Source organism: Chenopodium quinoa, unplaced genomic scaffold (genome assembly GCF_001683475.1).
Source record: "Chenopodium quinoa cultivar QQ74 unplaced genomic scaffold, ASM168347v1, whole genome shotgun sequence".
In the NCBI taxonomy this organism is placed as follows: domain Eukaryota; kingdom Viridiplantae; phylum Streptophyta; class Magnoliopsida; order Caryophyllales; family Amaranthaceae; genus Chenopodium; species Chenopodium quinoa.
Window position 1 is genome coordinate 791,973 of NW_018743937.1, and position 23,899 is coordinate 815,871.

The 23,899-nt window shown below is 33.7% G+C and overlaps 1 protein-coding gene across 1 annotated transcript; it reads left to right on the top strand.

Moving 5' to 3' along the window:
* Positions 1-542: 542 nt before the first annotated feature.
* LOC110688687 (DNA-directed RNA polymerase III subunit 1-like) lies at positions 543-22,636 on the top strand. The gene is made up of 25 exons (XM_021865425.1): positions 543-653; positions 1,913-2,065; positions 3,072-3,231; positions 4,420-4,565; positions 5,097-5,209; positions 5,367-5,466; positions 6,696-6,905; positions 7,017-7,165; positions 7,259-7,400; positions 7,492-7,632; positions 9,023-9,211; positions 9,973-10,192; positions 11,122-11,215; positions 12,164-12,392; positions 12,911-13,102; positions 13,825-13,923; positions 14,770-14,973; positions 15,066-15,254; positions 18,034-18,181; positions 18,267-18,418; positions 19,222-19,380; positions 19,453-19,569; positions 19,695-19,771; positions 20,538-20,742; positions 20,839-22,636. Exons 1-25 carry the CDS (start codon positions 543-545, stop codon positions 21,133-21,135), a joined length of 3,996 nt encoding a protein of 1,331 aa, XP_021721117.1. The 3' UTR covers positions 21,136-22,636.
* The last annotated feature ends 1,263 nt before the right edge of the window (positions 22,637-23,899 follow it).

Genomic DNA, 23,899 nt, shown 5'->3' on the forward strand with positions numbered 1-23,899 from the left:
TAGCAAAGTTTCTTATTTTTTCTTTCTAGATAGATTAGGGCATAGTCATACGAGAAGACGTTCTTAATCTATTCCATGTATCTTACTTTAAAAAAAAAACAAAGATAATAGTAAAAAAATTCGCATAGCACAGATTGCTATACATAACGTGGTGGTCAAATACTAAGTTTTACACCGGGAGGTCCCAGGTTCAAACCCTAACCCCTACATTTCATTTTTATTTTCTTCATTCATTTCACTCCGCCTCTTAACCTCTCTCATTTCCGTCTCTTCCGCCGGAGAATTGTCGGAATTCCAGAATTCCGGTAGGAATTCAGCTGAACGATGAATCATGCAACACAGTTCAGTTCACAAAGCAGCCATGCATCCCGGAAGATGATGCTAGTAAAATGTCAGTATTTTTTACTTTTTTTAAAAAAAAAAATTATTTTGAAATTGTAGTTCACATTATACCAAAAAAACAAAAAAAAATAAAAAGTAAATCGGAATTTGATTTTGCGTTTACGTTTTGACTGAAATGCAGAGAAAGCGTCAAATTTTCGATGTTTTCGGCATCAGAAATCAGTAAAATTGCTGAAGTTGAAGTTTACCAAGGAGTTTATTATGATCAACTAAAAAGGCCGATTGCTAACGGTCTATTAGACCCCAAAATGGTGAAATTTCTTACTCTTTCATAAATTTCTGCTGATTTTGCTCTTTCTTTAGTAATTTACCATTGAATTCTTGGGTTCTAGGTTGTTGATTTTACGTTTTAGATTTCATTCTTCAAAATATAAGCATTAGGGCGGCAAAATATGTAAGGAAATGCAAGACGGAACAATCTTACTATAACTATACGTCTATACTGAGCATTTTTTTGTGTTTTTGCGTCGTACATAGGGCGAGGCAAAATATATTGGGTAATGATATATGTAGCCGTTAGGGTTGTAAATATTTTTTAGGCATGATAATATCCCATGTAGATTAGTATAATGGATGAATATTATTATGTATCTATTCCGCATTTTGCTTTTTATATATAGCCGCAAGGGGCTATGTATACCATTTTTATACTTCGTATTTAAAACCAATAAGTCAATAAGACATGAACAGTAAAGGTGCTAATGCTGACGTGTCATATACTTATACAAGCTATGGGTTTATTAGCGCTATTGTCCTCACTGTAAATAGATTTACCAATTAGTGGAATTATTTTGATATTGTTAGAAGTAAAATTAAGTAAATACCTTTTTAATACAAGTGTAACAACACACAACACACAACACAATTATCATAATGTGACTCAATTTTTTTTTTTGAAAATGTTTGACTCAATATAATGTGACTCAATATAATTTGAAGGAAAATTGCTACTAGAAGTGTAAAATTTAACCTTTGAAAAAATTCATTGGAAGTCGATTACAAAATATAATAGTGAAATTATAATTGACTTGATGCTAAAAAGGTTAATCATGATATAAGAATTCAATATTTTAAAGTGTCATATTTCAAGATGTCACATTACAAATCTACAATTAGTCACGATAAATTATACAAGTATAAAATAGTACTCAGCTGTGTTTAGCAACATTTTCTTGATATGATACTGAAAAACAGAGTGATAAAAAATATATAATGATATAACTCCATTATATTTTATGAAATTGGTAGGTTCATTTTGTCATTGTGTATTTAACACTCCCTCTAGTTCAATGAATAAGCTTCAACACAACCAAAATAAGAAGGTACATAAAGAACTGATTACACATTTAAGATTTAACCCATGTGATCATAAGGAACATCTTACTGATCTCGGAATTAGTATGAGGACTATGGAGTAGACTAGTAGAGGAGCCTCTTGATATGCTTGGCCATTTGTTTTTAAATTGTGTATGCTTTTCCAGTCATTACTTAATATGTTCTATGTTGTTAGGGGCCTACCAACAAAATGGCTGGTATTTGTGCAACATGTCATGCAAAATTCGAAAACTGTCAAGGTCATTATGGATATCTGACTCTTGCCCTTCCTGTTTTCAATATTGGATATATCGGTGCCATTCGAGATGTTTTGAGGTGTATTTGTAAGGTATCTTCTACGCTGTAATGCTGTATATCTCTATAGATTTGACTTCTGCTCTCAGGTTCTTGATTCTCCTTTTCACCCTTTTGTGCTTTGAAATCTAACAATTTTCAAATGGATCTTGCTGGAAAAGCATGCTAGTTTTTGGCAAGTTGAAATAATGCTGTGCTTGCAGGCTGCCTCTTGTGCATTAGGGAGTTTTTGCTCAGAGTATTAGGATTGATGCCAGTTGACCTACATGCATACTGTAGTATTCCGTCCTAGAATTGGTGTATTACTGCAGTATGCTAAGTTTACAAACAGCATAACTTTCAGGATATTAATGTATGATGTCTATATCATGTCAAATGGGGAGAATCATTATGCTTTCATCAGAGGAGTGTAGTCGAGGAGAATGAAAGATTATGGGAGTTTTATGGCATAGAATTTGTTGGGATAAGTTGTATTGAGGGGAAAAATTGAGAAAGTAAAAATACAAATGTAAATAGTTAATTCGTGATTGTTGGTTAAATGTATAGCTTTTTTTTTTTTTTTTTCCTGGCCGTGCTACTTCTTGACGTCTAAATTCAAAATTTTATGATCTATCTCCTAGAGCTTCTTCTCTTCAAACCTCAAGTGAATTCATTGTTCTTTTTAAAATCTTTTTGCTACATCCTGACTTTTAAAATCAAAATTTTATGAACTGTTTTCTAGAGCTTATTCTCTTTACCCATTAGTGAGTTCATAGTGTTTTTTTTTTTTTTTTTTTTTTTTTTTTTTTTTTTTTTTTTTAAATTTTTCAAGAAGAAGTATGAACGGGAATTACTCATTAGCAAGATGATAAAATTTATTTCAGCTCTTTGTGTGTGTGAGCGCATGCGCATGTGATAATGTAGTCACGATGATGGTCCAGCAAGATATACAGAGAAATATGTTATTATAGTTTTCTTGTTCGTCTCTGTACGTAAATCTTTATTTGATTCCTTGTCATGCATTTCATATCAAATTTATATACTTGTTCTTTTTCTGTCAGTCTTGTTCACGTATTCTGCTACCTGAGAAAGATCGTCTAGAATATTTGAAAAAGAAGAGGAAAGCTGATGTATTGCACAAAATTGATATGAAGAAAAAGATTATGAAGAGGTTTTCCAACTTAAAAAAAATAAATTGCTCCAGATGCGGACATGTGAATGGTATGATCCTTCATCCCTAGCTTGTAAAAGAGTGGATACACTTCTGTCTATTTGTGTACGTTTAATATCTGTATCTTTGTCTCCCTCCCCCTGCTTTTCCCTCTTTGTACATTGGTCTTTTGCAGTCTTAATTGTTTGTGAAGTAGCAACTACTGTGACCGACCAAACAGATACTGAGAAAATTATCTTCTGAAAGGGATTTTTTCCCCATTATACTCTTTTACACCCGAAGAAAATGTATAATATGCTTCCTGGATTCTTGGAAACATTTTTTTTTAGGATATACTATGTAATCTTGTTACCTCCTCAAGGTAACATTCGACTAGTTAAAGGCTTCCGATTGCACTTTCTTAGATATTTTAAACAAGCCCTCATTTCCTTCCTCTCTATACACCCCCCCCCCTCGAACTCACGAAGATATTTAAAGTTCTTCTAACTTGCTTAGATATTTTACACAAGCCCCCCATTCCCTTCCTCCCCCTCCTCCCCAGTCCCCACATACACATACAAACTCACCAAGATATTTAAAGTTCTCCCAAATGTAGGTTTTGGCTCTGAAACATCTCATTTGACTTTTGACACTGTCCCCAAATTGGGATATGTTATATTCCAGTCGGAAAAAAAAAGTCATTGGTACGAAAGTCCCATCAAGAGCAGTTTTGTAATTTAGGGTTCTCGGTAGAAAATACACAACACCTTAAAAAAATGAATTATGTTCCTTGGTTTTTCTAAGTCTAGAGCTAGCATAGCACTCTAAGCAAGCCTAGATTAGTTTAGCATATGAATAGCTACTTAGTAATTTACTGAAGGTATTAATCAGGTCTAATCTCCAACTGTGATTCAAGGCAGAGTCAATAATTTATCTAAGTACTCTTGTTGTGCAGCCTGCTTTATTCAATGTTAATTTTTGTAAAACTTCTTTTGTATTAAATCTGCAATCTGGTAATCAAAGGTCTTAACTCATAAAAGACTAATTATCCACAAAGGCATACCCCTAAAGCACATTCGACCCTTAGAAGATAGGGTGCTGTTTGCTTTTTTGCGTTCACAAATGGGTGTTTCGTTTCTACACCTTTTGCAATATGATTATTATTATCTGTTACTTGTTTTAAGTGTTGATGGATAGATGATATCTTTTTCTATGGGGAAGGTTCACTAATAGTTTCCAGCTAATTTTATATTTTTCAGGAAAAGTGACGAAGGGTGCTTCACCATTGGCGGTAGTTCATTGTTCCCAAAATCAGAATAGTGTTGATGAAGGCAGAGAAACATCCATTTGTAATATTATACATCCACATGATGCACTCTTCTTATTCAACCAAATGTTGGATCAGGTGAAATCTTGTCTTTATGTGCCTGACACATTTTGTCTCGTATATGTATATATGCTAATATAATTTTAGGTATTTGGTTTTTGGAAGTTTACTTGGTTTAGGAAACTAGTTATTTATTTCTTACGAAGTGGTTATGTTGCCTTATTCTAGGGTGCACAGAGCCATAGATTCTTTAGTCTTTTGATTAAGCTCCAAGTTTTCGAGTTAGTATATACAAGCTTTATCCGAAATGAAAGAATGTTTTGATAATATGTTGCTGCTTCCATTTATCTTTGGAGTGATTGACCTTCTGACTTTCCATGACATTTATTGAAAAGTAAAAGAGAACACATACTTGCACTCATCTGAGAGCTGACTTTTAGGGTAATCAACTGAATTTAATTGAATTAGAAAGTAGTATACTAACTGTGAAACAAAGGGTGAGGACTGCAATAAATCAATTTAATTTCTTAGAGTCTTTTTGATGAATAAAGGTTTCAAACTTGTTCTAAATTATGTATGTATATTTTTTAAAAAAAAAAAAACTTGCAGGACTGTGAGCTACTCTGTCTTGCTGATAGACCAGAGAAGCTTATATTTACCAACATATTAGTTCCTCCAGTGGCCATTCGTCCTTCCATTTTTGTGGATGGAGGAACTTTAAGGTTGGATCTATGGATTTATATATTTGTTACAATGCCTTTTTCTGCCGTTAATTTTTGTTTCTCCCATAATTTTTGGACAAGGGGTCCCTTCTGCAGTCAAGTAGCATTTCAATTCAGGCTTATTTATACAGTTAACCTGCATTATCAACCCTTGCAGCAATGAAAATCCCATTACTGAGAGGCTAAAGAGAATTATTCAAGCAAATGCTTGCCTTCGTCAGACAATGGAAGATTCATATGACGGCCTTCGTTTTCTGGTGAGATAATTGTAATTTTTTTTAAAATGCTCTTCTTAGAATTAGGCTGTTATTTTGACGAGGATCAGTTCTCCATGTTCAGGATCTGAATTGTATTGTAACTAATACTATGAAATAGGTACATGAAGGCATAAAGCCTTTCATTATGAGCTTCAATGACTTTAAGTAGCTAATGGTTACAAACAAATAAAAAGAGTTTCATTGAACTTGGCCTGGCCATATTCCAATTTTGTTGCTGTAGCTATCTAAATTTTATGATCAAAGCCTATGTACAATAATGTTTTTTGAAGCTAGATTCAGAAAAAAGTTTTTTTTTTTTTTTTTTTTTTTTTTTTTTTTTTTGGTATTGTGATTGGAAACAAATGGTTGGACATTTCAGGGAAGAACTTCTAGCAGGAAGACGTAGTGGGACAGAGTGGGTTCTCTTGCCTCTTTGTAGTTTTTTCCTATGGAAATGTGTTTCCTGGCTTATGTCAGTGATACTTAGATACTCTGGAATGCTTTATAGTTTGTTAATTTTTCATTCCAGAGAAATCCTGGCCTTCTTATGCTTATATATATATATATATATATATATATATATATCCTTTGATTTCCTAAAACATAAAGCTGCTTATGTAAAGCACAAAATTTACTACTCAATACAAAGCTTCTGACATTTGGATGATAGAAATATTCATCTTAATTGTCTCTTGTATTCTTGTCATCTCCCAAAAATTAAAAAACTTAATTCTGCTAAAAATGGACAGCAATGCAATGAATTCTGCTAAAAATGGGGGGCTTAATTATCTCACTAAGACATGCTTCCATGTAGCAATATGGTGCATGTAGCAAGATTTGGATTGGGAGAAAAGAGGGAAGGGGGTAGGGGGGAGGGGAGGGTAGGGAGGGTGATATTCTAAATGTTTGTACGATGTTTTAAAGCTGCTAAGACATTTTTTTTTCTTAACTCTTAGTTTATAGGGAAACTGATGTCTTAGCTACTTTACCCGAAACAAGCAATAAAGGACTATTTAGTAAAATTGTAATTGGAAAACTTTCCGTTACTTTTGATGTTGAAAAATTACCTTAGTGATAGTTTTGTGATTTATTAATCAAGGTGTTCTGCAATTTTAGTTTAAAATTTAATTTTGGTGGAAGAAATGGGTTTATCATTTCCAGGGAAGTAGGGAACTGGTCATGTAAGCATGTTGGCATATCTGAATTTGTACTGATTAAATTTTGTTCAGGATGACTGGAATTATCTTCAAGTTGAAGTTGCTCAATACATAAACAGCGATGTTCGTGTTGCTTCACTACAATCTACAAAACCATTGTCTGGGTTTGTTCAACGCTTAAAAGGAAAACAAGGACGTTTTCTTGAAAACCTGTCAGGGAAGCGTGTTGAGTTCACTGGAAGGACTGTCATATCTCCTGATCCTAATCTGAAAATTACAGAGGTCTAGATCTTTTTTTTTTTATATATAACTTCTACTTTGCAGCTAGTTGTTGATTCTTTATTAATTTTTATGTGATACAAACTAGACAAAAATGACAATTGTTTCTTGCAGGTTGCAGTTCCACAACTAATGGCAACAATCTTGACTTATCCCGAGCTTGTCAACCATCACAACATAGAAAAATTGAAGCAGTGTGTGCGAAATGGGCCAAAGAAGAATCCAGGTGCAAAGTTTGTAGTAGAATCCAATGGTGATAAGAGGTAAGCATTTCTGAAAACCATGCAAATTGTATAAACTGTAATTGGATTTGGAATATCCTAGTGACTGGTGAGGTTGTCTGCGCTTCCATGCAGGGATTTGTCATTTGGTAATAGAAAAAGAATAGCTGATGGACTGAATTTTGGTGACATAGTTCACCGTTTCTTGGAAGATGGTGATGTTCTTCTTTTTAACAGGCAACCAAGTTTGCATCGGATGTCTATGATGTGCCATAGGGTGAAGGCTAATTTCTAACTTTTTTTTTAAAAAAAATTATGTAATAAATGCCCAATAATCCCGTATTGATTCATAAATGGAATGTTTGTAGGCTAGAATAATGCCATGGAAAACGTTGAGATTCAATGAATCTGTTTGCAATCCTTACAATGCTGATTTTGATGGTGACGAGATGAATATTCATATCCCACAAAATGAAGAGGCTAGAGCAGAGGCTTTAACGTTGATGGCGGTAAACTTGATTTCCAATATTATACACTGTTTATCACTAACCTGTAAGGCATATGCCCCATAAGTAGATTCTTCTTGAATTAAGTTGTGAATGAAATATCAAATTCCTCATGATTTTAGCAGTCTCAAATTGAATTTTTTTAATTTTTTTTATATTATTATTATTATTATTTTTTTTTTTGAACAATGACACTTCTTCTGTTCTTGATAATTTGACTCACTTTTTGTTTTGGTTTGTTTTACAAAGTTTGACTCACTTTTTGTTAGGTCAATTGACCATATTGGTATAAAAGTTAACACCATTATGACAGATTGGTATAAAAGTTATTGTCGGCGACATATTGGTATAAAAATTAACATGTGGCGACATATTGGTATATAAGTCAACAAATTGCTACATTTACCCCTATTTTCTCGTCGGAGGATATGCGTATGATACACGCGCTTAATTTTAGTGCTAATAACTATTATTTGACATTTTGTTTATTTTTTTTTTTTTACTTTTCTCTACTTTTTATATTAATTTTAAAAAATTATGAAGTAAAAATCCAAAAAAAAAAAAGTTGAAAGCCCAAAAGTGATGAGAAAGAAGCTAGGGGAAAACGAATAGGAAAGCTTGAGCAAAGGGATTTAAGCTTGAATGTATTGAGGGCATTGGTCATTGAAGCATCACAAGGGTAGATTCTTTTTTTTTTTTTTTATTATATTTTCTTTGGGGTTTTATCGTTTGATTGATTTATCAAAAAGTTATTGTATTGGAAGGGAAGAGGGAAAAATTATTATTTGGTGCTGAATAAGTATATTATGATAATAAATAAGATTGCAAAAGTAATTAAAACAAATTTTTGAAGTATACAACACGCTCTTTCATCCGAAGAAAAAATAGGGGTAAATGTCACAATTTGTTAATTTATATACCAATATGTCGCCACATGTTAATTTTTATACCAATATGTCGCCGGCAATAACTTATATACCAATATGTCATAAGGGTGTTAACTTATATACCAATATGGTCAATTGGCCCCATATTAATACTTTACCCCCCACCCCCTTACTCCACAATATTTACATCTTTTTGATCACTCCCTCTTACTTTATTCACCTATCTTTTAGTCCCACCCACTATTTTATTCGATCTCTCTTACTTTATCCACCTTATTCTTACACCATTTCACCCTTTTTAAACTTTTATTCTTACATCCTACATGCTGTTTTGTTTCTTTTATATTATTCATTAAATGCAGTCAAGAATATTTTATTTTGACTGTTATGAATAGTAAGTGGCCAAACTTTCAGGAATGGTGCTAGTATATTATGTGGGCATGGGCGCATAGCAGAAAATGGGCAGTTTGCTATTAATGCATTATTTTTATAAAATTTAATTGCAGGTGCAAAACAATCTATGCACTCCTAAAAATGGAACTATTTTAGTTGCTTCGACTCAAGACTTTTTGACGTCGTCATTTCTCATTACAAGGAAGTATACATTTTATGATCGTGCAGCGTTTTCTCTTATTTGCACCTACATGGGAGATGGAATGGATGTGATTGATTTGCCAACACCAGCATTGATCAAGGTTTGGTTTTGATTTTTTATTCACATAATTTGCTGTCATATTTGTTTGGAGGTTGAAAGCAATGGCTATTTAATGAGGTTGAAGTTCTTAATTTTCCGAGGGCCTTATAATGAAGGTGTAAAAAGAAAAAGAAAATAGGTCCACTTGTAAGTCGTAAGTCTTGTAACCCTTGTGGAACAGGATTTTTGGGAAGCGAGCCTAAGGCTATTGAGATGATCAATTCTAAGGCTGAGTTTGTGCCCATAAAGAGCAGCCTGTGTTCTAATAGTAAGCTGAGGAAGGAGTTTAGAAAAGGCTCTGCTTAATTCTCTACCAACTATATTAATGCCAGCCTTTCTTAGTTCATTGTCTCCATGTTTCTTTTTCTTTAATTAATAGTTGCTAGCCTCCAAAAAAGCATGTTTAGTCAAACAAAAAGGAGACACTTTCATGGCTTTCTGTTTAGGTGTTCAATTCCCCGTGAGATGCTATATGGGGCATTTTGATAATTTCTCCCAGAAGTCCAAGCTCTCAAATATTATTGCAAAATGTTTAAAATTTACTGGCCATTCTGAATTATATTATGAGATTTGCTGGGTTTTTCCTTCACAAAAGAGCTATCAAGATTATAGTTGATCACTTGATTGACTATGTTGCGGGATATTTTGACTCTGATATTTTTCTGAATCTTTCTATCTTTTTTGTGGTAATTGAAACGGTTAATCATGCTTTAATTATTCTTCACCGTGCTTATTGATTTAAATCTTGTGTTTCTGTTGCAGCCAATTGAGCTCTGGACTGGTAAACAGCTATTTGATGTTTTGCTGTGCCCACATGTGCAAATGAAAGTATTTGTTAATCTTACTGTAAAAGAGAAGATTTATTCCAGAGTTGAAGACAGAAAGACGGGTATTAGAGAGGAAACCATGTGTCCGAATGATGGTTTTGTTTATTTTCGCAATAGTGAGCTGATATCTGGACAATTAGGAAAAGCTACCTTAGGTGAGTATATAGTTTTTCTTCACTTTTTTTTTGATAATTTATTTATTATATTATGATAGTTCGTGTTTAGTCCTCGTTATTTTGTTTATATATGACCTCTCTAGGTGGGAGTCTATATGGAGGCATGAACGTAACGTTGATGTTGCAAACCATGAGGATTTGTTTTTAAATTTAAGTATCTTTGGGTTGATGATCTTTTGTGGTTTAGCCACTATTTGGTGTTTGTATTTGTCATCCATTTGCAACAAAGTTGAAAGTCTATGATAGACAAGTTATCAACTTCATAGACCAAGTCAAATGTCTTGGTGTTTTGCTGAATGGTCCTATTTTGCATTACTCAGTTATCTTTCAGATTGAAGGTCTCGTTGGAAACAATGTCTATGCAGTTGTAGAATCACACTGTATATCTAAACTCCGTATGACTGTATCCCACCACTTTTATGTTGTAGGTATCAAAGTCACGATAAATGGTGCCTTAGAGTTAGAGATAGATGATATCTCAACATTTTCAAATAAATGCTACACTTCCTGATTTTGGATGCTTTAAATAATTTACACATATATTGTTTTGGCTTGTGGTTTATGTAAATCTCTATCCTTATCACATGTACCCTTTTTTTATTTTTATTTTTATGTCTCTCTCTTTATTTCTCTCATCATCACATGAGTTTCCTTCATGTTTGTGCCATTGCCTATGGTGGCAGTTTCTGTAACTTTGCTTCTTTTGGAGCTTGGCTTAGGGATTGGGCTATTTGTTACTGTATGTTCCATTGGTCTTGATCACATTACTTTGAAGCCTTTCTTTAATTTTAAAGAGGTCACTCTTGTTTCTATTTGAACTCTTATGTAAGAATCCGTCTCTAAATCCCCTTATCTTTTTATTATTATGCTCTTACATGAATAATCAAGCCGTTTATTGAAATTGTCAGGGAATGGTAATAAAGTTGGTCTTTTCTCTGTTCTTCTTCGGGATTATAATGCATATGCTGCTGCAGCTTGCATGAATCATCTGGCAAAATTAAGGCTAGTACTATTCTTTCATTTTATTATCTAGCAGATGATGGATTGTGTTCATTTTCATCATTTCAGATTTTCAAGTAATATGCATTTAAATGTGCACAATTTCGACAACTGAATGATTCTACCTCCATTACCAATAGTGGGTATCACTTCGAAGAAAATGAAAGAAAATTATGTATCACGCTTTTTAATATAACTTCATTATAGATGAAATCTGGAAATTAATGGAATAGTGAAAAAATGCTAGTGTGAGGCTAAATAGCCCATAGTAGGTATAAAAGATGATATAATCATCCGTTTTGACGTATAACCCATAATCCCATATCATGTATGAGTAGCTGGTAGTCTTAATAAGAAAATATATGAAAAAGGAAAAATAATCCTCTGATTACTATTGCTTTCCACACCCTCTATATATTTCAAAGATGACTCTCATTCCCCTTCCCTGCATTCCACCAGCTTTTGCTCCAAGGCAATATTCCCACTATCATCTCAAGCTGCCTTTTTCATTTTTTTTGTCCATATGTTGCATAAGTCAGTCTAAAGGGTATTGTGGGCTGGGTGGTAGTTCTTACTAAATCTTATATTACAGTACATGCAAATAAGCTAATACATAAATCCTAGACAAATCAGACAAATTTTTATGATCTGATCAAACTAAATTAAATAGTTTTAACAATAATAATTTTGGTATAGGTCTAATGCCGTAATCATTATTTATTAATCTATTTTTGGATTAGGATAGTGAAAACAATTCTTGTCTAGTGAAAATAAGCATGGCTTGATTTTATAATTTTTACTTATTTAGCATCATCTTTGCTGTTATTGTCATTTCTGTCATCCTATTCAATCTCTTCATGTGCTTGGATATTTGTTCTCATTGTGTAAGGTCTCAACAAGCATCTTCTAGTTCTGCCTAAATGTAATATTCTGTTATTTTCTTCCCGACAGTGCTAGGTGGATTGGTAATCATGGGTTTTCGATCGGCATTGATGATGTCCAACCTGGAAAAAATCTGACTCACCGGAAGGAAGGCATTATATCAAATGGAGAATGTGATAAGCTAATAAAGTCCTTCAGTGAGGGAAAGCTGTCTCTCATGCCTGGCTTTGATGCTGCACAAACTCTAGAGGCTAAAATAACAGGAGAATTAAATAGCATGCGTGAAGCAGCGGGAAAGGTAATGCTCCCTCCCCCCCCCCCCCCCCAATTACATACACAGGCAGAGCGAAACGTGAACGTATTCATATTTAGTAATCACTAGTCAATACACGTTACCATAGATAACCTCACCTCTTCAAAAAAGAAGAGAAACCCTCTCATGTACTGTTGCATCCACCTAGCTCATAATATTAGTGCTTAAGCCCTCTCATGTTTCTCACATCTAATTCTTACGCTTGGTAACTTCCTGTCGATTGGCTACAATAAGAACAATGGTTAGCAATATTCTCCTATGGTCTGTAATAGGATTTCATACATGTTGAAAGCTGGGTAAACATGTACAAAGCCTTTTCTGGATCCAGTTGATACCATTATATTCTGAAGACATAATTTTCACGAGATATCTAATTCTATCATCTCTTTTTATCTTCACCTTTTTTGGAAGGAGAGAGTAAAGCAAGTGATCAAGATTGCTTATTTTCTAATGATTTAGGAAGCACTTCAAGCTGATTATTTTTATATTTTTGTGGTATCTAGGTTTGTATGGAAGAGCTTCACTGGAGGAACAGTTCCTTGATAATGTCACAATGTGGTTCAAAAGGTTCACCAATCAACATTAGCCAAATGGTTGCCTGTGTTGGTCAGCAAGCAGTTGGAGACCGTCGAGCTCCAGATGGCTTCATTGAATGCAGTCTGCCACATTTTCATAGAAAATCCAAGGCCCCTGAGGTATGTTTAAGTTTATCTTGTTGTTCAGTTCATCTTGAACTTTTGCTCTTTGCATTGTTTTTGCAATGTTACATGGTTTGAGGATCATGAGAAAAAGTTTGTACGCATTTATGTTGTCATCCCTTTTGTTCTCTTTTTTTTTTTTCTTTTTTTGATGTAGTTTCTTGTTATCTTCAAGAGAAAAGTAGGGACGATGCACGGAGTTATATGGTTTGAGGACATGTGTTTGAAAAAATATTGTACATATATTGTTATCCTCTATCTTTCAATATAGTCTTTTGTTCTCTTCAAGTGAATGCAAAAAGGATACATGTAGTTGGTCCATGCTATTTTGAAACAAGTGAAAAGCTGGGGTTCCTAAACATTCTTATGTCTAAGGAAAAGAGTGTGGGGTTTGGAGACAATAAAAAAAATACTTAAAAAATTGTAGATGCCTGAACCAATATGAAAAACCATGTCACTTATGTTGATCTGTTTGATAGAGGTAGAAAATCATTGTGACCTATTTGGGAAAGTTATTCTCAAATTTAGGATTTAAGTGTAGACACCTCAAATATGGGATTTATAATGCCAAGATTTCCTTGTTTTTCTTCAAACTTGTATACTACATATGAAGCACTTCTTACCATTTTATTTTAAAACCTCAATGTGCTAGATTATTGTAACGATAGTGCATTTTGTTTCATATATGATAATCTTTTTTTCATCTAATTTATATACAGGCTAAGGGATTTGTTGCGAATTCATTTTACACTGGCTTGACAGCTACTGAATTCTTTTTCCATACAATGGGAGGACGAGAAGGTCTTGTAGATACAGCTGTATGTCCTTTCTGGTTTATATGGTTTTTTCCCAATATATTTTTTTGGATGTTATCTTTGAAGCTTTCAGTTTAATTTTGTTTTTCCCAAGGGAAGTGATGTTTGTGGGTTTAGGTCTATTAGTTTATTCTATGCTTAAGTAACCATACTGCTGTTTTTTGGTTTATTTCTAAGATGACTAATGAGAGCCATTGTTTCTCAAGCCTAACGCATGGTCTATTCAAATGCCATATATACCAGTATACCACTATCTTAGCAACCCTAAGGAGACTTCTGGGAAATAAAAAATAATACAAAGAAAAAACCCTCAAAGTAACTCCTGTTTGGGGTGAACTTTGTAAGGGGTGAAATTATGCAGCCTGATCTACATATTTACAGAGCGGTTTGTTGGCTATAGCCATTACCCATGGAATGGCAAAGCAGCAGTTGAGACCATGAATCCAGAAAGTAATTAAATTTACTACATCTAAACAGTAAGAGCTAGAGGAAAATTTATATAACATTTTTAGTAGTAGACACCATCAATTAAATAAGGCATACTGAGTTTATTGTAAAAGAATCAGTCTTGTTGAAAAACTCTAAGAAAAACAGATTTACTGTAATACATGAGAAATTCTTGATGACAGAGAGATATTTCTTACATAAGATATTTTTATCCTTTTTCAGTGTATCATACTCTTTTTCCTTGGGTGAAAGATGATTTTTTGATCACTTATAAGAATTAGCTGTGGTGCATGATTAGCATTTTCATTTCTTTTAATCTTGTAAAATCTTCCAGTGCACTTATCACTTCATATCAATGGCATTTATTTATGCTGATGCCTAGTTATTTGGAAAATTTCACAGGTTAAAACTGCTACAACTGGTTATATGTCTCGTAGACTGATTAAATGCTTAGAGGACCTAGTTGTTCAATATGACATGACTGTACGAAATTCTAGTGGATTTGTCATTCAATTTTTGTATGGTGATGATGGAATGGATCCGTCTCAAATGGAAGGAAATGAAGGGTTTCCTCTGGATTTTGAGAGATTGCACTTGAAAGTGGAGGTATGCTCTTTGGCTTCAGCTTAGATATCTGAATTTTCATTCTAATTTATTGATATTTGGTGACAGTTCCCTAATCTGCCAATTTTATACAGGCTACTTGTCCTGCTGGAAGAAGTGAAAAATTATCTCCTTCAGAAATTTCTGAAATTATAAATAAAAGGCTTTCAAAAGATGATGTGACTTCTTACGGTGCTGGGTCTGATGCCTTTAAGAAGAAGTTGTTGGAGTTCTTCGAAAAACTGGGCCAAAGAAGGTGCTGTGTATCTATAAAGCAGCTAAAGGTATTTTTTCTAATAATTTAAAACAAATAAATTCGGTAATCAAACAGTGTATCTATAGAGGATGAAAAGCCCTACAAGGGGAAGGGGGATCACTTAAAGGATATATTCCACAGAGTAGCAGTTGATGAGAAACAAGATAGACTACTTTAGTATTCTATACCACAGTCCACATCCACATACAAATGCTTTTACTGCTATTACTACTATCCTGAATTACATCATCATTAACTGAATTTTTCTTATAAGCTGGCCCCATGGATCTCATCCATGCACGTTCTCTTTTACTCTCCTTGTTCATTGTGCAAATTGCCAATATATATATATATATATATTTTTTTTTTTTCTTTTTATATCTAATTTAGTTCATTAGTTATTTATTTATTACTATAATTTTTATTGGGGTGACTTTATTTATACACAAATTTAGGTAACAATGGTTTAAGATTAATCATTTTGATTTTGGAAAAGCAAGGGTGAAGTTTTTTATGAGAGGGAGGGATTATACTGTTTCAAAAAAATACTAATACTGAATTGTATCCCGTAGGTAGTTCCCACATCCATCTCAATGTAGTCATTGCTGATATACTCATATTTAACATGATCCAACCTGAACACCCAACATTCAGACTCTATAATAATATTTGTATGATGGCCATCTTTTAGAATTATCCTTTTGATCTTAGTCCTTAGAGGTAAGTTATGGTTGGCAAATGTCTTCAATTCTTTGTAAAATCAATCTAAAGAGCTTAACATACTCAGTTTGGGTAACTCCTTACCATCTAATTTACTACATTTTTGCTTGGTCCCCTCTCAATTCTAATGACACTTTGGTGTACCTAGCTTTACTTGTAACTTTTTTCTATATTGATTCAACAACCATTAACTCCAAGCATAATAACCTCCGCCAATAGGATATCCGTGGTATCTTATACTGAATTAGCAGTTTCACTAGTCTAAAGCTACTGCAAAGAGGTAAGACTTAAAGCATGTCTTTGTGTTATCTAATTGTAAATTTGTATTAGCAAAATCCTACTTTACTCCTACTAGGTAATGTACCCAGTAAGGACTTAAAGCATGTCTGTGGTGTTATTTAATTGTATATTTGTATGAGCAAAATCCTACTTTACGCCTACAAGCGTATCATTATTGGTTATTGTTTATAGTTTGTAATCCCTTGCTCTACTCCTAACTTTGATAGTCAAAGTATATCCCTTATTATTAGCTAATGTACCCGGTCATATATTGTACCTACTACCTAGTCGTAGTTTTGTGATGTTTTTTACTCGAATCTTGTATTACAAATACTTTTGTATACTCATCTATATAATCAAGCTTTCTCATAACTCTGTCAACAATGATCTTAAAATTTGGATTTGCAGCTCGTTTGACGTATATAATTTGTCATAAACTACATTGCATTTTTACTTTTCTTTTCGAATGGAATTACTCTTGCCTTTAAAGAGTCAACTTGTAGTTTTTTTTTTTTTAATGAATTTGGGGATTGAAAAATCACCATTTGAAAACCTTTTAGGTTATTTAGCCATTTGTGTAGGATCAATGAATATTATGATCTTGGAAAGAACAGGTTATATAAAAGTGTGCTGCTAGGTGCATTAGTGCATAGGCCTCTATGGAAAGCATCTCATGGTGACATTCTTAGTACTATTGGCATTGGTCTCTTTCTATCCCATGTCTGACCTTAGGTAGGAATTTGCTATTTGGACTTGTTTGAGGAGTTTTGGGCAGAGGCCAGAGGAAACATTATTGCACCATCGGGCCTTTTTTTTTGTATAATAAATTTTATCAGTTTCAGATTTTATGAGACATGACATGTGTGATTGTTCCTTTCAATGGAATATATAAGTTTTGTGATTTTGTGTATAAAGGTGCAAGGATCAATGTTGGTGTTTGAACTAGAGTTAGCTAGTGTGTAGATTGCATACAACTTTATGCATTACCTTCACAGATAGAACATCATCCCGACTAGAATCAGGAATAATGCTTTTTGTATAAGCTGTTGTACTTTGTTTCATAAGGAAGAGGAATCCATTAATCAACTTAGACCCTTTTGTTGGTTTATTCTCTATTATTAGTCCTGTTTGGGATGAGTTCAATTGCAATTTTGTTTTGCATAGAATGTTCTTGGGACTTGGAAAAGAAGGATCAAAAGAGACTGACTTGAAGTGTAGAAAATGGTACCTGGAAAAGAAATAGAGCTATGGATTTTTGAGGGTTGACTGGTTTAGGCTATTTACATCATAGTTACATGTCCCCCCATCCCCCCCCCCTCTTTTTTTAGGCTACTGTACAGTTGTAGTAAAGTGTTAAATTTTGAGCAGCTCCTAGCATTTGATTTTTTAGATAAATCATCACATGAAACATTAGGCATGCGTTAAAATATAGTTAGATCTACGATTGTAGAATTTGCCCGTACAAGTACACAACAAATATGTATTATCCAATTTCCCTAAAAAATATGTAATATCCAGTTTCTTACTCTTCTATTTCTGGAATATGATTTCATGTGGAAATCTTTATAGTAATGCATATTGGCCTTCAAATGCAATAGTGCCATGTCTCTGTTATAGTCTAGGGAATTTGGAAAAGAAAATTGTGTTGCTGCCTTTCTTGTTTTTGTTTTTATAAGTGCCATTTCTATAAATTTTGTGTTGGCAGTTCCTTCTTTTTCTTGCATATTATGCAAAATACTTCTGTTGATCTTAGTACATTTGTGATTAGAAACACTGATCCTATATGTGGTTGTTGATCAATACAAAAGGTTTTCTTAGACAACTGTATCTCTCGCCTTCAATCAAAATGGATTGAATCTGGAACTGGAGTAGGAGCAATTGGAGCTCAAAGTATTGGGGAGCCAGGGACACAAATGACGTTAAAAACCTTTCATTTTGCTGGAGTTGCCAGCATGATGAGTATCCCTTGTTAATTTGTGCTTTTATTTTTCCCATATAGGTTGTCATCTACGTGCTTGTTCAAATCCTTAGTTACATGTATATATCACCCTTGGAGTTCCACGTATCAATGAAATTATAAATGCAAACAAAAAGATAAGCACTCCAATAATTATGGCAAAACTCAAGGATGAGAAAAGTATGGAGATCGCAAAGATTGTAAAAGGAAAAATTGAGAAGACAATGTTGGGTCAGGTATGGTTTATTCTAAATTTTAGTATGGATTTTGCCCGCTGTAATCTGTTCTTGTGCTTGAGTCTTACTGTTTAAGTGACCTACTTTTTTGAAGTTCTTCACCCACGTACAAGCATTTAAACATTCAAGTGTTTATCAACATGTCTGAGCCTTACATTACCATATCTCCACTTTTCTATAGCATCTATAGGGCTGTAGCTAAACTGCTGCCTTTCTGACAATTTCCTAAAATATATCAACTAAATGACTAATTGTTAAAATCTAAAGGAACTTTTAAACAGAGAATTTTATTTTAAACATGATGGATTTGGTTAGACTGTTGATTTCTATAGGATAATTTCTTAACTCTTACCAAAACTGGAAATGTAGGCAATATTTTCTTAACTTTACCAAAAGATAGCAGATCTACTATGGTGCTGGGCTGGAAGCCTGGAACGTGTTTCCTTTGGTGCCAAGTGATAAGCTCAAATTCAGCCAGAGAGAGATCTAGTACCAAGCCTTGACCATTATTCTTGTGATTATATCTTATTTCTATGAATCTGTTTCCTTCACTATTCTGATGCCTTTGTTACCACTTCAAATATACAATTATGTTGCTGATATGAAGGATATTAGATTGTTAGTTTTAACATGTTTTTTCAAAAGCATAGAACCTTATTCCTCTTCCCAAAAGTTCTACATCTCCATGCTTTGCTCCTGTCAAATGTTGCTGCAAAGGTTTTCTTGTATGGAAAGATCATGTGTTGTTGACCTTAAATCTGTATTCTATTTTTTGTTGTTTGATTACACTTGAAATTTTGCAGGTTTCCAAGAGTATAATGTTGGTAATGAAATATGATGGAGCATCTATAGTTATTAAACTCGATGCGGAGCAAATCAATTCTTCACAGCTGTTTATTGATGCTCGTATTGTTAAGGGCAAGATTTTAAAATCTCTGATAGCACCAAAGGATCACGAGATGGTGAAACAATTTACTTTTTCATCAATATGATGTATTGTTAATTGTTGGCATCTAATGTATAACTATGTGCAGGAAGTAAAAGTTGTTAATGATTATAAGCTGTCTGTCAAGCTTAAGGGTAAAGATATTAAAGGTGCATATTTTCCTCTCCACCAGTTGCAGAATAAGCTGCCCATGGTTATTGTTAAGGTGAGAATAAGAAGGATTACGGTTAGCTATTGCAATTTTTCTTTTTCTATTCTCCCGGCTTTTTGTTTTTCATTTTATGCTTACTGGATTAATTGTTTGAATTTACTAATGCCTTTTGTCTCCAGGGCATATCTACAGTTGAACGTGCAATTATTGCTGACGATGGAGGGAAAATTGGGAAGCTCAATTTGATTGTTGAAGGGTTGGTTTTTTCATTATCTACTGAACTATTTGTTTAGCTCCCCTCTCCCCAACTTTCTCTAAGAAATAACAGAAATGGAAAAAATATATATATACAGTAAACTAGTGAGAGGGAGTAAAAAAAAGAAATAACACATCAATGAGTTGGTCCAATGACAATTTCATTAGCATCAAGCTCAAAGGGGGGGGGGGGTGAGGTTAGTAATCTTAGTGGAAGAATGTGTAGAATTCTAGCTAGTCGGGAAGTAAAGAGGAGGAGTTTAATTTTCTGTATGTTTAAATCTGGAAATCTAGAATGATATAGAGCCTATACTTTCTTCTGTATTACAGTTTAGTAATTGCTTTTGGGTTACTTGAAGATCTTGCTTTAACAGTATAAAGCAGCGCCCTTCTTAATATTAATACTCTGCCTACTTTAACAGTATAAAGCAGCGCCCTTCTAGGATATACTCCACTGAATAGCTCAAATTCTCAATATCACCTAGACTTAAAGTGCATGCAAGAAAATTTAAAATGCAGTAGCTTTTCATTCGGATATGGTGATCAAGAAGTTCAGAGGACTCATCTGAAAGGAATAAAAAAAAAAAAAATCATATGGTTACTTTAGTGCAAAAAACTCATGGGAGGGGGTTCACCCCTCTGTGAGACCTAAAATCACCCCCCAATTGGGAGAATCCAAAAACAAGTCCTAAAATAAAAGTCATGAAATTTTGTTCTATCTAACCCAGAAAATGTCACTGAACTTTCCGTGTACTTTGATATGACAGAACTGGTCTCAGGGAGGTGATGGGAATTTGTGGAATCAAAGGGTGCAAGACAGAAAGCAATCATGTAATGGAAGTGCAACAAACACTTGGAATAGAAGCTGCAAGGAGCTGTATCATTAAAGAGATACATAAAGTTTTGAAAAGTAATGCAATGGATGTAGACACACGGCATATGATGCTTCTTGCTGATGCGATGACACTTAAGGTAATTCTTGCTTTCATTAATTTCAATGCAAGAATCTCAACTGCTGTGCAAATGTTGAAAAGGGATTATTATAATATTTTCACTTTCTTGGTATAGGGGAAGGTTTTGGGAGTTACAAGATATGGTATGGCAGAAATGAAAGAAAGTGTATTGACGTTGTCGTCATTTGAGAAGACAGACTTCCATCTTTTTAACGGTTCTGTACATGGGAGGAAGGATGAGATCAAAGGAGTAGGCGAACGTATCATCATGGGCATACCGGCACAGATTGGCACTGGAAGTATAAAAATTAGACAAAGGTATGTTTGCAAGCTCTCATTATGGTGTCTCTGTTCCTTTCTTTTTGGTGCATGGGATCTAATGAAATTTACAAATGGATTACACATCTGTTGACTGTTGGTATTGAAGCCAATACATGCATGAGTCCCACTTGTAAAGTAAAAAAATGAAAAAAAAAAAAAGTTGAAAAAAAAAAATCTTATTCTTAATTCTTTAAAGTCTATATTTGTATGGAGTGATTAAAAACCCCTTGACTCTTCATGGATATAATATCGACACCGCATCTCCTAAATCCTTGCTTTTCTACCCTTAAATTCTTCATATAATAATTGGATTGGTAATAAGTGTTTTCATTTCCTCTCTCTTTACCCTGGATTGATGATGAGTTCCTTCATTTCCTCCATTTACTCATTTGAAGTTTAGACTTACAAAAGTTTTGGTTTATAGTCTTATATATAAAGTGATTAATTTTGTTGTTGGGGATAATGGTTCATTAAGACATTTGAGTAATCATTTGATATTCTGAGGCCTTGTTTGGTTGCCCTTAATTTCCATAGGCACTTAAAATATCCATGAATTTTCTTTTGGCCATTTTGTTTGGTTGACATTAAACAGCAAAAATGGAGTAAGTCACAATTCATGGAAATTACAATATCCCACAAAACATGCGAATTATTTACCCAACCCACCCTTGATCGATCACAATTCTTAGGATTTACTTATTCCCAATGACAAACAAACACATTTGTGTAATTCCTATGAATTTTTTAAGGAAAGTAATTTCCCATGCATAAGAATTTCCCATAGGAATTTATTTCCCACATGAACCAAACGAGGCCTCAAAATTGGGTCTTTGTTTCATGCAAGTGGAAGTGGTTAAAAAAATATTACATTGAGGCAACATTGTTTATAATGGTAAAAATCCAAATGGCTTTTAGCCTAACACTTCTCACCACTGAGCCAACATATTTTACTTACTATTATTATTATTGCTATTATTGTAAAACAATAATCTTAGTAATAATATCATAGTAATTTGGTTTGTAGGGGGGTGTCCTGCAATTGCTCACTTTGTACATCCTTAAAGCACCCTGCAACCATGTGTTCAATGTAAATAAGCATATAAATGGCAAGTAGTTTTTTTCTTTTGTTGATTAGAGACATTTTGAAGCCATCTTTTAGTCGTTTGCCCTGATACCAGCATGATATTTGATGTCCTGAGCTTGAAGCCATCTTTTAGTCGTTTGCCCTGATACCGGCATGATATTTGATGTCCTGAGCTGTTTGATGTTCTGCATCTCAAAGTTGCGCCTAATTCTGCTCTCTTGCTCAGAGTGGATCTGCCGCCAACTCTCAGAAATGGAGCTGATCTGATAGTATCTTGAATGATCAATTTGGAGTTGAATAACTGATCATCTGACTTGTTGAGAGGTAGGCAGGTAGCAATACAGGGATTCTACTTATTTGTTGTCTATAAAACTTTGGTTCTTAAGAGTTGTAAATACACGTTTTGCTAGTGTACTTTCATGCAGGAATTTTGATATACTCTTTCCTGTTCGTACGACTGTGTTTCTGAATATAATAATAGTGAAAAATATACGAAGTATTATTTTTGTGATTTGTGTGGCAAGTGCATATAGATCTATCCGTATATTTCCTTTGTTCCCTTTAGTTCGAGGCTTGTTTTTTGTTTCTCAGAAGATTAAACTAGTAATATAACAGGAAAAACCGCTACTTTACCCTTATACCTTGTAAACCAGTGGTGGTTATATAGATGAATAACTTTGTCATTTGAGAGACAATTTGTTTCTCAAGTTGAGAAACTTGGAATTTCTCCTTTAGTTCTACTCATTTCCTTTCAGCACGTTTGTCGATATGCATTTTTTAATCGTTAAACTATTGTGTGGCCCAAACGTTGCCTTATGAATATTGAAATTGAGTTAGGTCTTGTATTTATATACGAGTATTAAATTTTTCGAGTCATTATTGGAAATTTGGTGATATTTTGAGGGGGAAAAAAAAGTACAACATAAATATGTGCATGTTCCAATACATAATACCATCCACACACAAAAGTTGTTGTAGATTTATTTGCATACACAATATGCGTGTCTCCTACCTTATATTTACATATACTAGTTGTGCCATCGCGCGCGATGCGCACGATAGCCCAATCCACACATATCGGATTGAGATAAATCGAAGGTTTCAAGGGATATGGATTAAGGAGTCCCGGTATTTGGTAAAATAGATTGGTGTGGTTGTTGTTATTTAACAAACTGGTAAGAAGAAATGTGTTAGAATTGATATGGAACGCAATCATTAGCGAAGTGGTTATTCGGTTAGATTATGATCGATTTTGTCTTCGGGTTATTTAATAACGAATAAAATTTGGTTCAGTAATTGAGTATTATCTTTTTAAAAATTTTAAATTTTTGTAAGTCGTGTCTTAAAATTGTTAACTTAGTAAAATTATAAAATTGTTTACATGATTTACACGTGTGTATAAATGTTGTGCATATAAGGAAGATAATGAGAAGCCATTTTTTATTTTTAGAATCTTTGATACAGAACGTATCTATGATATGGGACGCAATCATTAGGTAAATGGTTATCGAGTTGGATTATGTCCGATTTTGTCTTCGGGTTATCTAATACTGAATAAAATTTGGTTTAGTAATTGAGTATTATCTTTTTAAAAATTTTAAATTTTTGTAAGTCGTGTCTAAAAACCGATAACTCGGTAAAATTATAAAACTGTTTACACGATTGACAAGTGTGTATAAATGTTGTGCGTATAAGGAAGATTATGAAAAGCCATTTTCTATTTTCAGAATTTTTTAACGCACGTACTCTAAAGTTGTACTTTGGAAGTCTT

Coding starts and splice junctions, on each gene's coding strand:
- LOC110688687 (XM_021865425.1), top strand. CDS start 543: ATGTTTTCGGCATCAGAAATCAGTAAAATTGCTGAAGTTGAAGTTTAC. Junction 2,066..3,071: donor TTTTGAGGTGTATTTGTAAG/GTATCTTCTACG, acceptor TTTTTCTGTCAG/TCTTGTTCACGTATTCTGCT. Junction 7,401..7,491: donor TGTCTATGATGTGCCATAGG/GTGAAGGCTAAT, acceptor GAATGTTTGTAG/GCTAGAATAATGCCATGGAA.